Source organism: Amborella trichopoda, chromosome 11 (assembly GCF_054954075.1).
Source record: "Amborella trichopoda isolate Santa Cruz 75 chromosome 11, AtrichopodaSantaCruz75HAP2 v2.0, whole genome shotgun sequence".
Taxonomy (NCBI): Eukaryota; Viridiplantae; Streptophyta; class Magnoliopsida; order Amborellales; family Amborellaceae; genus Amborella; species Amborella trichopoda.
Window position 1 is genome coordinate 11,838,787 of NC_142346.1, and position 14,237 is coordinate 11,853,023.

The 14,237-nt window shown below is 44.7% G+C and overlaps 1 protein-coding gene across 1 annotated transcript; it reads left to right on the forward strand.

Moving 5' to 3' along the window:
• Nucleotides 1-2,502: 2,502 nt before the first annotated feature.
• Nucleotides 2,503-3,159, forward strand: LOC148779750 (uncharacterized). The gene is made up of 2 exons (XM_088850587.1): nt 2,503-2,760; nt 2,845-3,159. The coding sequence occupies exons 1-2, from the start codon at nt 2,503-2,505 to the stop codon at nt 3,157-3,159; spliced, it is 573 nt and encodes a 190-aa protein (XP_088706713.1).
• Nucleotides 3,160-14,237: the final 11,078 nt, after the last annotated feature.

The following is a 14,237-nucleotide window of genomic DNA, read 5'->3' on the forward strand; positions in this document are numbered from 1 at the left end:
TCATTTAAGTAGAATCCCAACCGTCATAAGTGTATATGATGCCTTGTTACTTTCAAAAGAACTTCGGGCTGCTTTGATACAAGCCCTCTCATCTCCCGAAGAATTTCAGGCCAACATGGACCAGGTTGAACTTGATTCAGTAGTTCTTCCTGATGCTATGCCACTCACCTTTTTTGATACATATCTACAACTAGGGACGAAGCCCATAATCACCCTTTGATGGTGGAGGGGATCTTACACAACGTACACATCAATCAAATAATGATTGATGGAGGATTAGCTGTAACTCTACTCCCCTTAAGAACGTTCTTCAACTAGGCTACTCGACAGACTACCAGAAGCATTACATTGATACTCAAGGCTCACAAGCTTGAGGCCTATGTGATATTTCAAGCCATCGCAACCGAGGCATCCTACAATGTATTGTTAGGGCGCCCATGGTTACATGACAATGGTGTCATCCCCTCGACTCTGCATCAATGCTTCAAATATTTCCATGAAGGGAAGCAACATACAATCTTCACCAAGGTAGAGTCCCATTATGCAGATGCCAAATTCTATAATCTTAAGAATCCTTACGCCCTCTCTATTGAGAAATCAGAGAGCGAGAGTGATTCTGATGAAGACTATAAGATTGGGCAAGCATTGATCAAAGCCTTCGAAGGCTTAGATGTTGAAGTAGGAGCCAAGCCGCTCACTACCATCATTCCGGTGAGTGTCAATCCAAAGACGAAATACCAAATCAAAGACGGTGTAATCAATTCTCTCTTAAAGACGAAATACAAAGAAGGATGGCAGGAGGAGTATGAGCCTCGCCCCTTGAAATATAGAGCTTTAAAGCCACAATGGTCCCTCTATAGCCCTCAGGCTCACATAATCACGAGAAGTATGAATTATGACCCATCTACAGATCAAGGCCTAACTGGTGAAAAAGGGATAATATCTCCTTTCCAAGAAATCAAGGATGTATCCTAAAAGAAGTTCAATACTCAGGGGCTCGGATATACCTTGAATTTTAGTGCTGACTCAACGAACATCCACAAAAGGAAATGGACAGTCCAATGTATCATAGCATCTTTAAGCAGCCATGATGACCGGAGTTTAGGTTCAGAAGATGAGATGGAACCTGCCCAAGCCGACTGGAGGATGGAGGACAGGCCATAGTCGACGAGCTGATAGAAGTCAAGTTGGGTGAAGAAGGAGATCATAGACCCACCTTTCTGAGTTCATCTTTGGAACCAAAAGAAAGAGAGCAATATGTTGATTTCCTCTGTCTTAACCGATACATATTTGCATGGAATTACCATGAGATACCTGGGTTGGACCCCTTCATGGCAACCCACAAGCTTGCTTTTGATCCTCACATCAAACCAGTGAAGCAACCTCATAGGAACTCTCATCTGGATATAGCACCTCAAATTGAGACAAAGGTTAATAAATTAGTTAAAACCAGGTTCACTAGGGAAGTCCTATACCCTAAGTGGCTTGCTAATATTGTACCAGTCAAAAAGAAGAATGGGCAGATAAGGTTATGCATTGATTTTCACAACCTCAACTCAGCTTGCCCTAAAGATGACTTTTCTTTGCCTCTCACCATGAGCATGTGAAACCTTCTCATATTTGGATGGATATTCCAACTACAATCAAATCACGATGGCCCTTAAAGATGAAGAGTTAACATCCTTCATAACCACGAAAATGATATATTATTATAAGGTGATTCCCTTTGGATTGAAGAACGCTAGCGCCACCGATCAGCACGTCATGACAATTATATTTGAAGACATACTCTATGATGTTGTGGAATGTTATGTCGATGACCTTGTGGTCAAATCAAAGAATCGGTGTGCTCACCTTACATATATGGAATTCGTGTTTAAAAGGTTGAGGAGACACCAACTGTGAAATCAGGGAAATTTCTAGGCTTCATTGTAAGGCACAGGGAAATCAAGATAGACCCAATCAAAATACGTGCCATTCAAGAAATACCTCCACCAAGGAACCTGAGGTAGTTGAAATCTCTCCAAGGTCATTTGGTGTACATCCAAAGGTTCATTTCTAACCTTTCAGGTCGATGCAAGCCATTTTCCAGGCTCATGAAGAAAGACATCCCCTTTGATTGGGGATGAGTCCTATCAAAATGCATTCCAGGACATCAAGGACTATTTACTGAACCTGCTAGTTCTCACAACTCCTGTACTTGACAAACTGCTCATTTTATATGTGATGGCTTTGGAAGGATCATTGGGTGCCCTTCTAGCTTAGCACAATGAAGAAAGGAAAGAAGTAGTATTGTACTATTTGAGCCGCACAATGATGCCGGCCGAGCATAATTACTTCCCCATTGAGAAAATTTTCTTGGCACTAGTGTTCACAGCCCAAAAGCTATGACATTATTTTCTCTCTCACCCGATGTAGTTGATTTCTCGAGCTGATCCAATTAAATATCCCAAGACAAAACCGGTTCTTTCTGGTTGACTAGCTAAGTGGACTTTACTCCTTATGGAGTTTGACATCACCTGTGTCTCTCAAAAAGCTATCAAAGGGCAAGCATTGGCTGACTTCTTAGCCGCTCATCCCTTGCCTGATGAGGAAGTCATGAGTATAAATAAACAAGCCTCATGGCAAATGTTCTTTGATGGTGCTTCTCAAGAAAAATCCACCGAATTTGACGTAATATTCATCACGCCAGATAAAGGACTCTTTCCTTATGCCTTCTCATTGAATGGGAAGTGTTCAAATAATGAGGCAGAATACCAGGTCATTATTGGTCTAGATATGGCACTAAAAGTAGACCCAGGTTCCCTCGACATCTTTGGTGAGTCCCAGTTAATCATCCGATAGCTAAAGGGGATATACGAGGTCCGCAAGGATGAGCTCAAGCCATATTATAATGCTGCAAGGTATCACCTAGGGAAGATATATGAGGCTACTCTTAACCAAATTCCCCGAGGATCAAATGTTCAAGCTGATGCATTAGCTAAGCTGGGAATCGCAATGATTATCAAGCTCGTGGTACCACTTCAGATCCCTGTACAAGAATGGCGATCCATTCCTATGATGGAAATGACAGATGCTAAAGACAGAAAACATGTGGATGAAATTTCATCCATACCCTCAAGGAGCTATGAGGAAGCTGATCGAGGAGTCTGCCCTTGATGATATCGTTGCAGTGGCAGAGGAACTTTGACTAGATTGGCGTTAACCTTTCCTAGAGTACTTGGTTCATGGCCAACTCCCTAAGGTTAGAAAAGACAGGCTGGCCCTTAAAAGGTGAGCCATGAGATTCACCCTCCTCAATGATCAGTTATATAGAAGGTCATATGATGGAATGTTGCTAAGGTGCCTTACATATGAGGAAGGACAAGCAACGTTAAAGGAAGTGCATGATGGAATATGCAACATGCACCAGTCCAAACGCAAGTTACACCACCAATTGCATTGGATGGGGTATTTCTGGCCCACTACGGGGAAAGATGCAATTAAATATGAAAAAAATGTTATGCGTGTCAAATACATGCTGATTACATTCACCAAGCATCAGATCCATTGCATCCCACTCTTATGGCTTGGCCTTTTTCTCAGTGGGAAATGGATATTGTGCGACCCATTACCCTAGTATTAGTAAATGGCCATTTATATATATTGGCAGCGACTGAATACTTCTCTAAGTGGGCCGAAGCCATCTCACTATGAAGATTTACTAGCAAGATAGTATCTGATTTTGTTCGTCACCATATTGTGTATCGGTTCGCGGTACTACATAGGAGTATATTCGACAATGGTTCTCCATTTAATTATCCCATTTTGCCAATTGACCAGTCAGTTTAATATCGACTGGAGGTATTCGTCTATGTACAACCCAAGGGCAAATAGACAAGCCAAAGCCTTCAACAAAAGCCTTTGCAAGGTCTCGAAAAAGACTGTAAAGAAGGGTTAGCGTGATTGGCACAAAATACTCCCCAAGGCTCTTCAGGCCTATCGGATAATGAAAAAGAACACTACTTTAGCAACCCCATATTCGTTGGTCTATGGAGCAGAAGCGGTGCTGCAATTGGAAGTTCAGATACCCTCTTTCACGGTGGCAGTCCATTATGAACTAATTAATGATGAACGAGTCAAACTCTGACACAACGAGTAGAATGCACTCGATGAGAAGAGGTTAGTAGCTCAGCAAAAGCTATAATTTTATCAAGCAAGAATGAGCTGAGCTTTTGACAATAAGATGAGGATACAGTCTTCCAAACCAGGTGATTTATATCTAGATGTGAGACATCCTATTGGCGCACCTTAGTCTAAGTTTCTACCTAAATGAGATGGACCGTATGTCGTTAAGAAAGAATATTCAGCCGGAGTATACCTCCTCTGTACCGAGACAGGAGAAGATGCCATGCCTCCAATGAATGGAAGGTATTTGAAGAAAGACTATATGGTCGGGACCTGATTTTTTCCTTCGTGATACGGTCGCATCGGACCCGACTTTGCGATGATCCGATGTACAGATCTCAAGTTATCACTTTACAAAATTCGAGATGTCTTTCTTTGAAATCTCTAATTTCTATGGTTTCAGGCTCATGACACGTGTCATATGTCAAAATGATCGGGTCATCGAGACCTAGCTTGTGTCCGAATTTGAGCTTATTCTAATTCCAAACGAGTGGCCTATGGGTGCTTGAAGATCATCCCAATATGTGAAAACACAGCCTCCATGATTAGAAACTGGTTTGGTGAGGCCGCATCGTGGTAGTGTAAAACCTACCTGTTTGTGGTGATTTTGGCCCAAAATGTTCTTGGGAGGTCCGATTGAGCCCAAATTTGGTCCTTAGGAGTTTTTTGATATTATGGATGCAATGGAAGTGGTCTAATATTGTTTTAAGGGACTTATTATAGGGCTATAGTTATAAGGTCTCTTTTCGGCATGAAAGGAATTGGTCTTTGAGAACCAAATTTTTCCCTGATCGAGTCAAAACTTATTTGAATGTGACAAAAATTTGTGAGTTTCCTTCGCTTATCCCTAACTACTATTTTCATATCTTTTAAAGTCGTTCTAGTACGTTTCCAAGTTTGCCCAGTTTTAGGTTTATTTTGCAGTATTCCCTAGGTCTAACGGTGTCTTGGGTACCAGCAAGACCAGGTCATTACTGGATCTCTTCTTATTTGTGTCAGGGATGTAAGTACATAAAAAATGATGTATAAAAACTTGCCCCGACAAATGCTGCACTTCGAGAGAAGCGAGAAGTGCACCATTCAGAACAAGATTTTGTTGTCGAAGTTCATCTCTCGAATCCTCACTAAGAGGTGTTTTATTGTCTCTCAAAAGAAATTTGTTTCTTCTCGACCACTAGCGTTAGCACAATCCTTGAGGAGGAGATCGCGCTAAGCTTCATTCTGAAGGGGTAACCGAAGTGGACTCTAGCGATCGGGGGCCTTGCTTAAGGGCTTCTTTCCTAATGCTACTGGGATCCTTTTTTTTAGGAGAGCACGCTGATAGGGTGCCTCATGAAGGGCTTACCATTCTATGTCAACAATTCCTCCTAATGGCTCAGCTAATGGGTTCCCTTGGGGGGCTTTGCCCCAATCTAGCTAGTGGGGGATTTTAGCTCCGAGTGAGTGCCTTGCTTAAGGGCGTTACCCCACATCAAGGGCGTTACCCCACATCAATGGCTTTATTTATAACAACTGAGGGCCTATGGTGTATTTGACCCTCAGGGTTGTGGAAATTTTGTTTTGGCTTTGGGGCCTGGTTAGTGGGTTCCCTTGGTGGGCTTTGCTCCAATCTAGCTGGTGGTGTTCGTTGGCTCTGAGGCTTAACTAGTGGGTTACCTTGGTGAGATTTGTCCCAATCTAGTTAGGGGTATTTTTCAGATCTGGGGCCTGACTAGTGGGTTCCCTTGACGAGCTTTGCCCCAATCTAGTTGGTGGTGTTCTTCAGCTCTGGGGCATGGCTAGTGGGTTCCCTTGGTGGGTTTTTCCCCAATCTAGCTGGTTGTGTTCTTCGGCTCTAGGGCCTGGCTAGTGGGTTCCTTTGGTAGGCTTTGTCCCAATCTAACTGGTGGTGTTCTTTAGCTTTGGGGCCTGATTAGTGGGTTCCCTTGGTAGGATTTTCCCCAATCTAGTTGGTGGTGTTCTTCGGCTCTGGGGCCCGACTAGTGGGTTGCCTTGGCGGGCTTTGCCCCAATCTAGTTGGTGGTGAAGGGCTGGTCTGAATTTTACTCAGCGCATAAACTGACTGAGGTGGTCTATTTGGTCAAGCGCTGCATCAACCTTTGCATTTAATCTAAGCACCCTTTCGGGTTTTCAGTTGAACTAGGTAGGAGTGGTGCCACAAGAATGGTTTTCGCTAACTCCTTTTTGTTGAGGCACTTTTACTCGTGACTTCGAGGTCACGTCCACCTTTTGATTTCCATTTTTGCTCTTGACGTTGTTGTATGTTATTTTTGACGTACCTATATCCCTGACACAAATAGGAAGAGAGCTAGTGCCAACCTAGTTCTGCTGGTGCCCAAGACACCATCAGACGAAGAGAACACTGCAGAATAAGCCTAACACTAGGCAACCTTGGAAAAAGTATCATCACACCATAAAGATACCTTACAACTACAACCCTGAGCTATGGGCTTCAAACAGTACCAACCATTACCATTGCATCAAGAACATCGAAAAACCCCTGAGGACCAAATTTGGGCTCAATCAGACCTCCCAGGAACATTCTGGGCCCAAATTACCTCGAACAGGTAATGTCATACACTTTTGCGGTAGGGCCTTACCAAAACCAGCCCCCAATCATGAAGGTTGTAATCATCACTTCTTGGGATGACCTGCAAACACCCACATGTCGGCGCAAGCTCAAATTCGAACACAAGATAGGTCTCAACGACTCGGTCTTTTTAACATGTAGCACACGTCGTGACATGAACCAGAATCAAAGTTTTTCCAGAGAGAATATGAGGCCAAAATCATGGAAATCAAATATTTTTGAAGAAATGACATCTTGAACTTCGTGAAGTAATAAAATTGAGATATGTACATTGGATTATCGTAAAGACAGGTCCAATAAGACCGTATCACGAAGGGTTACAAATTGGTATTACTGATGCATTCAATCTAAGGTTGGATAAATTGCGAATTCCAAGGATAAAAAAAGCAAGATTGCTCGATCGGCAGAATCCCTTTTTCGATTGATCTCCCAAAAGCATAAAGTACTTCAAGTAGGGACCAAAACAGATAAAAATTGGTGCAATACAACTGTGGAAGTCTCATCTTTAATTTGCAATCAAAATAAAGACTCAAAACACCATAGATTGTGTTGCAACGATGGCCAAAAGTTCAGATCTAGCCTGATTTCTACCGCTAAGGAAAAACTCCACCTCAAGACAATCAAAAGCCATCAAACACTTCGTAATCAAACAATCATCAAGACTACGATGATAGATCATCTCAAACACCATCACAAGCATCTGAAAAAGCTTCCAAGATCTAGCAATGGCGAAAGGCCCCTTAGAGAGGGATGATTTCATCATTAGCACGAATGGTTTAAAGAAATTTTGTCTTTATTCCTAAATTCTGGATTTTATTATAATTTCTTTCCATTTGCTTTTAAGCTTAGTTTTGAGCATCCACCCCTATTCGGTGGGGCTTTCATATAAACAAGCTTAGGTCAATTGTAACAGGGCCGGATCATTCATTAATGAAATAGAGGAATTTTGCTCATTTCTACTTCTCTTTTGCTCCAAACTCTTGGATTTAGCGTCAAAGAGAGAGAAAGCTTTTCAGAGAGAGAAACTACCCCTAGCCCTTGCTAACTGCATGGCTCCATTCCCTCTCTCCCTCTTCTTTCTTTCTTTTCTCTCTTCACTTGTTACTTGCCTCTCATAGTAACCCGTGCCAGCGGAGAACGCACGGCCTCGTCTCTTTCCCCTCGCATCTCTAGCGTAGATGATGCAAACCTGTGATACCGTATAACAATCAGCTATCCAACAAATGCTTGGTCCAATACCTGTTAGATTCAACCTAAGGATTCCAACCCTTTGATCATCGCTCTAACTTCATCTCCGTACAGTCGAGTTGAGTTGTGAGAGATGCATACACTCTCTCCCTTAGTCACTCTGGAGGAGTCCTCCTGAGCTGATAAGTCAAGAGAGTTCTAATCCTTCGATTGCTCTGATCACCCAAGCATATAACGTTTGTGAGGAGAGGGAAATCCTTATCACCTTTCTCTGCCATCCCTTCTTTTTGTCAGTCAGCCCTCGTTCGAGCGAGCCACTATAGAGGAGTATAGCCGAGTCCATATTGCAGTTTCCAACGCGAGAGAACAAAGCAACGAGTAGAAAATTCCTAAGGAGAGTTCATGTCTAATCCATGCTAGAAGATAGCCGGAGGGCTTCCTAATTGTTCTAAGAGGGAAAAACTGCCCGGGTGTGTCTCAAACCCCAAAACGACAAGGTAAGCCCCTAAACGCACCCCTGTCGTAAAATCTCTTTGTTGGTTCCTATCTGCACATAGGAGAGCACTTGTGAAATGTGCATAGACCCTCCGCAGTTGTTTGCGATCGGATTTTTCCCGCTGTTCGTGCAAAGAAAAATTGGGTCCGACCAACTGACGACTCCACTAGGGACCCACCACCCTAATGTTGGTTCGGTCCGTTCTCAGGCAAACATCTCTCTTCTTTCTTTCTCTAAAATTGCAATGGAGTCTTACTACTCCTCTTTTGTCCAAGTTGAGGACTTCATCATCCCCATATTTACCACCTCGCCCATGGAGAGCAGAATGACCAATCTTGCTTCTCCGTTGTCCTCCTTTGGTGGCCTGGCTGACCCTCCCATCCTAGTTCAGGCTAGAAAGATTAGGGGAAAAGGTGATTGAACTCCTTATCCCTCCTTCTCGGACATCAAAGGGAAATCCATTGTTGTCACTTGCATGAGTGGCTCTATAGCTACCCTCTCTCATAAGCACCCTGTTACCGGCGGGTATCTCGCCGGTCGTAGGCTTAAAAGTTGTCCTCACACCACTCCTTCTCTTCACTAGGTGGGTCCTGATAGGGCCACCGTCTCAGCGGGTAACCGAAAGGTAACCCCACCCGCACTTCACAATGGCATCGCTGCACACACATCACTCTGATGACTCCTGCGCCAGTCCACACGGCCCCAAGGCCGCTGCGTGCACATTTACACACATCACGGCTGATAGTCTAACCATCACTGTGACAAGACAGGAAAGGAAAAACCATACCCATGTCTCCTCACCTGCTTTGGGTTTCTTGAGGCCCGAACTCATCACAGGTGGTTTTTAGGCCACTAATGCACCGCATAATAGTCTCGCAGTTTGGGGCAGCCCAAGGGCTGAATCCAAGCAAGCACACGAGTTTTGAGGCAATCGAAAGTCTTCAAAAACAATGTACATGCATGTTGAAGGCCCTAAGGCCACTCTAACTAAACAGGCAAGTATTTCAAATATTTGTCCTTCCACTTCACAAGGGGTTAGGTCACAACCCACCCTGAACACTGCTATGGGCAATGCACACACTTATAGGACCGGTGACTCTACTAGCGGAAAGAGGCAAAAAGCATAAAAAACACCCCTCACTACCACGAAGCTGCTTAGCACGTGGTACTCGAAGAAATTCCCTTCGAGCACCATCCTGTCTACTCCCTCTCTATACAAACAAAATTGCCCTCAAGGCAGGGCTAAGGGCAGGATATTCTCAAAGACGACCAGTCAGCGCCCCCCTTCTCCAAGCAAGCCTATTCCTCCAAAATCGACTACGAGTTCCCTTCTTCCTGGATGTCATACGTTGCAGGAGCTGATGAATTTTGCACTCATCTCCCTACGGTAAGCAAGTTGGGAAGGAAATTGGGATCGATTCCGATTCTGGGAAAAGATCTACTAGAGCTTGAGAATTAAGTAGACGAGAGAGATGAGGCTGCCGCTTTGAAAGCTAAAAGCAGAGTCTTTAGCCTCAGAAGACTTACTAGAACAAAACTGGGTCTACCCGTTCAAGCCATGGAAGAACCAGAAATGAGCGACATCGTTCACTGTTACATCATCGAAGTACAGGAAAAGGAACTCACTCCATCCGATCCACGGCCCCAAGGCCATCACGAGCAAGCATATGAGATATGGCCCCAAGGAAGACTTGAGCCCATTCAGTTTGGACAATGGCCCCAAGGCCTTCAGGTGCCTAGATCGACAGTGATTCATCCCCAAGGCCGCCTAGAGCCAGTGCTTACGTGCGCTACAAGGCAATCTCAAGCTCAATTCGGGCAAGCTCAACCCTTATTGCACAAGTTTCCACATAGAGGCATGAAGAGGACCAGAATCACCCCTGCCGCAAAATTATCCAAAAAGGGCAAATGAGTCGAGGTAATGGTAGTAAGCCATGAAGGGGACGACCTTGAAAATCCAATGGCTCATTTCGAGGATGTATTGAACAACATTCTGAACTGGCTCAAGGGACTTGAAGATGCTCGACCCGCAGTGTCTTCTCATCAAGAAGAAAACATCCCTCCTGAGCCCCAACTTAGAGATGAAGAGAGACCTCAGCCTCCTCCTACGGCCCGATCCCCAAGGCATCTAAACCCTCCTGCCTCCTTCGGCAACCAGCCCAATCTAGCCTCTCAAGCTATGTCATCGATGTTTACTCAAGAAGACGTTCAGAGGATGATCAACAATAACATCCAAGATTTACAAACATCGAAGGCACAAGAGAGTGTCCAATACAAGAAGCCTTACCCGCCTTTTATTGATCAAATCCACTTCCACATTGAATATCAAAAGGAACATGAAGCGGAACTGGATGTTCAAGCATTAGAACTCCTCACAATGTCTCAAGAGATGGATGAGTCAGTGGGCGAGTACATCTAGATATGGAGGGACCTTACCATGTGTCAAAGCAATCCCATGACTGAGATTGATGTTTTATAAACATGTATAAGGAACTCCTTACATGTCAAAGCGTCTAATCCTACCACTTTTTCTTGCATGATCACAAAGGCAGCCAAAATTGAAAGCTTACTAAGGCATCATGGAGGAAATTGAACTCAGACCAAGGGGGGGTGGTCAAACTCGTAATTCCGTTAATACAAAAAACTAACCCTCGGTCTAGCCAGCAATGGAATCCAGATAGATAGACAGTCACTACCACACCCCTCCATCCTGAATCCCCAGCTAATGTTAGTCCTCTCCAAACATTAGACACCTCTCGAGGTTTTGGGAGGTCCAACAATGGCAACCTCAACCACAGAATTACAATAGGGTGCCTCCACCACAGAGCTACTATCAGACCGAACAATTCATTCGAAGGCTAAACCAACCATACATCATGAGTGCCAACTCTCTTGAAAATGCTGATTGAGCAGGCATGTTGAACCTTCCAGACATTAAACATCCAAAACATGTAGAACTCACCAATCATGCCAACTGCTCAAGTTATCAACGAATGTTAGGCCACCCCGTGCAAGATTGCCACCAGCTCAAAGACCACATCAAAGCCTTAATTCAAAAGGGAAAAATCAACTTAGAGAGCCTCAAGAAGACTTTCGAAACTCCGGAAGCCTCACATATGGTCACAGTCCAAGAAGAGCCAACAGATGGTGCCCTTATACCAAACTATCTTCTCACATGTTCCCCATCCTCTTCGACGTGATGGTACAACCCAAAATGATCGTGCCTATATACTTAAGAAACAAAAACGGCCGGCAAAAAAAGATCAAGACTTGTGGTGCAGATATCATCTGCCGAAAGGACATGACTTGTGTCATTATTTCGGATTCTGATATGTTTTAAAGAGGTATATACGAAATGGTAAGATAGTCATGACCAACGCATCATCTCCGCCCTTACAGGAAAATCACAAAGTCAAAGCCCTGCAACTAGAGAAATTTGAGCAAGCTCAGAACCCCGCCCCTAGTGTTGCAGAAGCACCTAATCTTCGTGACTCTGCGTGAACGCCAATGCCCTGGGAGGTATATTCATGTTGTGGTAAGATGAAAAGCCTCAAAAGGGAAGCTATTCGCTTAGCAAATGCAATACTCAAGCATCGAGCTCAAGAGACCCATCTGCCCAAAAGAAGAGAAGAAAACAAAAAGGTTGTGTGAGCACAGCCCTACAAGTTGAAACTCCCTCAATACCCAACTAAAATGGCCCTTATTCCCCCTCTTCCTACTCTATGCGACTTCATCCCAAGGCAAGTTATTTTTGCAGAGGGTGGTCAATACATTCCACGACACATCTCATACAGGGGAGGATACAAAAGAGGCCCCCATCATGGGCTGATAAAGGTATTATTCCTAAACAAAGGTCCATGCTACACGATCGCTAAACTGTTAATGCATGTCCTGGTTGTATGACACTAAAACTACACCACCCATGGTCACAGAGGTGTGACTTTAAAATTGCCTCCTCTAAAAAATATATTTAAAAAAAAAACAGAGAAACAAGGAGAGAAGAAAAGAATCATTCCATACATATTACAAAAAAAAAATGGAATGGGCCTCGAAAGGAATGAAAACACACGCAAAACCTAGAAACCACTAAAAATGGTCAAGAGCATCGCACATCTTCATTTTCAGCTCTCGCGCATGCCCCAGTGCAACCTGCTTTTTCTCCTCAAGGTAGGAAATGCTCTTGGTGACTTCCTCGACTAAATCAAAGATCACCCTCGCCTCAAAGCTTAGCTGCTCCAGTCTTTGAGGCCTCATGAGTATCGCCTCCCGATGATGACTCTGATGGGTTTTCAAATCTATCGCGCGGACTGGTAAGGCTACAATCTCATCCTCTATGGCCAGAATCTGGCGAAAGAAACCCACCTCTTCCTCCGCGAGGTGAGCTTGGCAAGAAGCGAGTCGCTCCTTCTTATACTCGTGGCGGTTAACGAGCGCCTGCTGCTTAGCCAATCTCTCTCATAAAGAAGCTAGGCATGTATCATGAGACATCTACACCTCAATCTCACACCGAAGAGCCTCAACTCCCCAATCCGCAGCAACCCATTTAGCTCTTCAAAGGTCCCTTCATCATAATACATAGTCTTTGAGCTAGCTGCGCAAGCCTCAACAACTTCTATCTCACCCTGGAGGTCAGAAAGAGCACACTCCCTAATCCCTTAAAGACCTGATCGAAGCATGCAGCTCACAGCAAGCGCATTAAAACTCGACATTGATGGAGGCGGGTTCGAAGAACCAATTGTAGCAAGCGGGGGGGCACCAAGAGCTGAATCCCTAACCATGAGTGTTAAAGATTCAAGAAAGATGGTGAAAGGCTCAAATGAAGACTCTTCAGCCTGTATCCCTGAAGCAGGCACCTCCGAACCCAATGGTGCCATTGGCACCGAAGAAGGAACCTCTGAGCAAGATTATGCTCTTAGCTCCACTTTTAAAATAGCCAGAGCAGTGGCCGCTGGAATTGCCACGCTAGCACTCGGGACCTCATCCATGCTGTCGACACCAACCGAAGTCGACATTGCGGGAGGCGAAGTTGAGACTATACAAGCCTCCACTTTCACGCGCTTAACAGGAGGAGCTGGCAGTGATGCACAGGGGCCGATTGGGGACCCTCTTTTTTGAATGGGTGCTTTTCTTCAAAACCACAGGGGCCGATTGGGGACCCTTTGATCCTTTTCTCCTTCTCCCTCTTGTCTCTTTTCCCCCACTCCCAGTGGAACACACCTTAGCCCTACACTCGCAGGAGTCCTTTGGGCTAGGTTAGAGCCTGACCCACTACCTATCGAGGTGTCCAGGCTCCAGATCGATCTTCCTTCACGGATCGAGACCACATCTCCCTTACCCCATCCAAGTTTTCAATCGAGATCATCAAACAAGGACTTTGTCTCTCCCTCTAGAGACAAATATTCCAGGCCAGCCCCATGAGGAAAGGGCAAGTCTCCCTTGTCATCCTCATGTCGAGCTCGCTCCATGCCTCACGATTTGCACCAGGGGCCTCATGATCCTGCAGTGCCCCCTTTTTGTCATACTTCTTCCTGAGGAGGACGATAAAGCAACACCCTTGATCTAGGTCATGCTGACGGGCAAAGCAATGAGGAAATTAGCCCTCCAGCTTTCTATCTCCCATGCCTCTGTATGGGATAATAGAACCCCTCATGCTTACGAGATACATGGCCTCCTTTGTCTCCGTGGTTACCCGATTGAGGACCCCATCGAAAAAATCAATGTACACATTGTCAATAGGGCCACCTACCGGAAACGCGCTCCCACTGGTAAAGAAAGGGAGATCAATCAGAAGCTCAC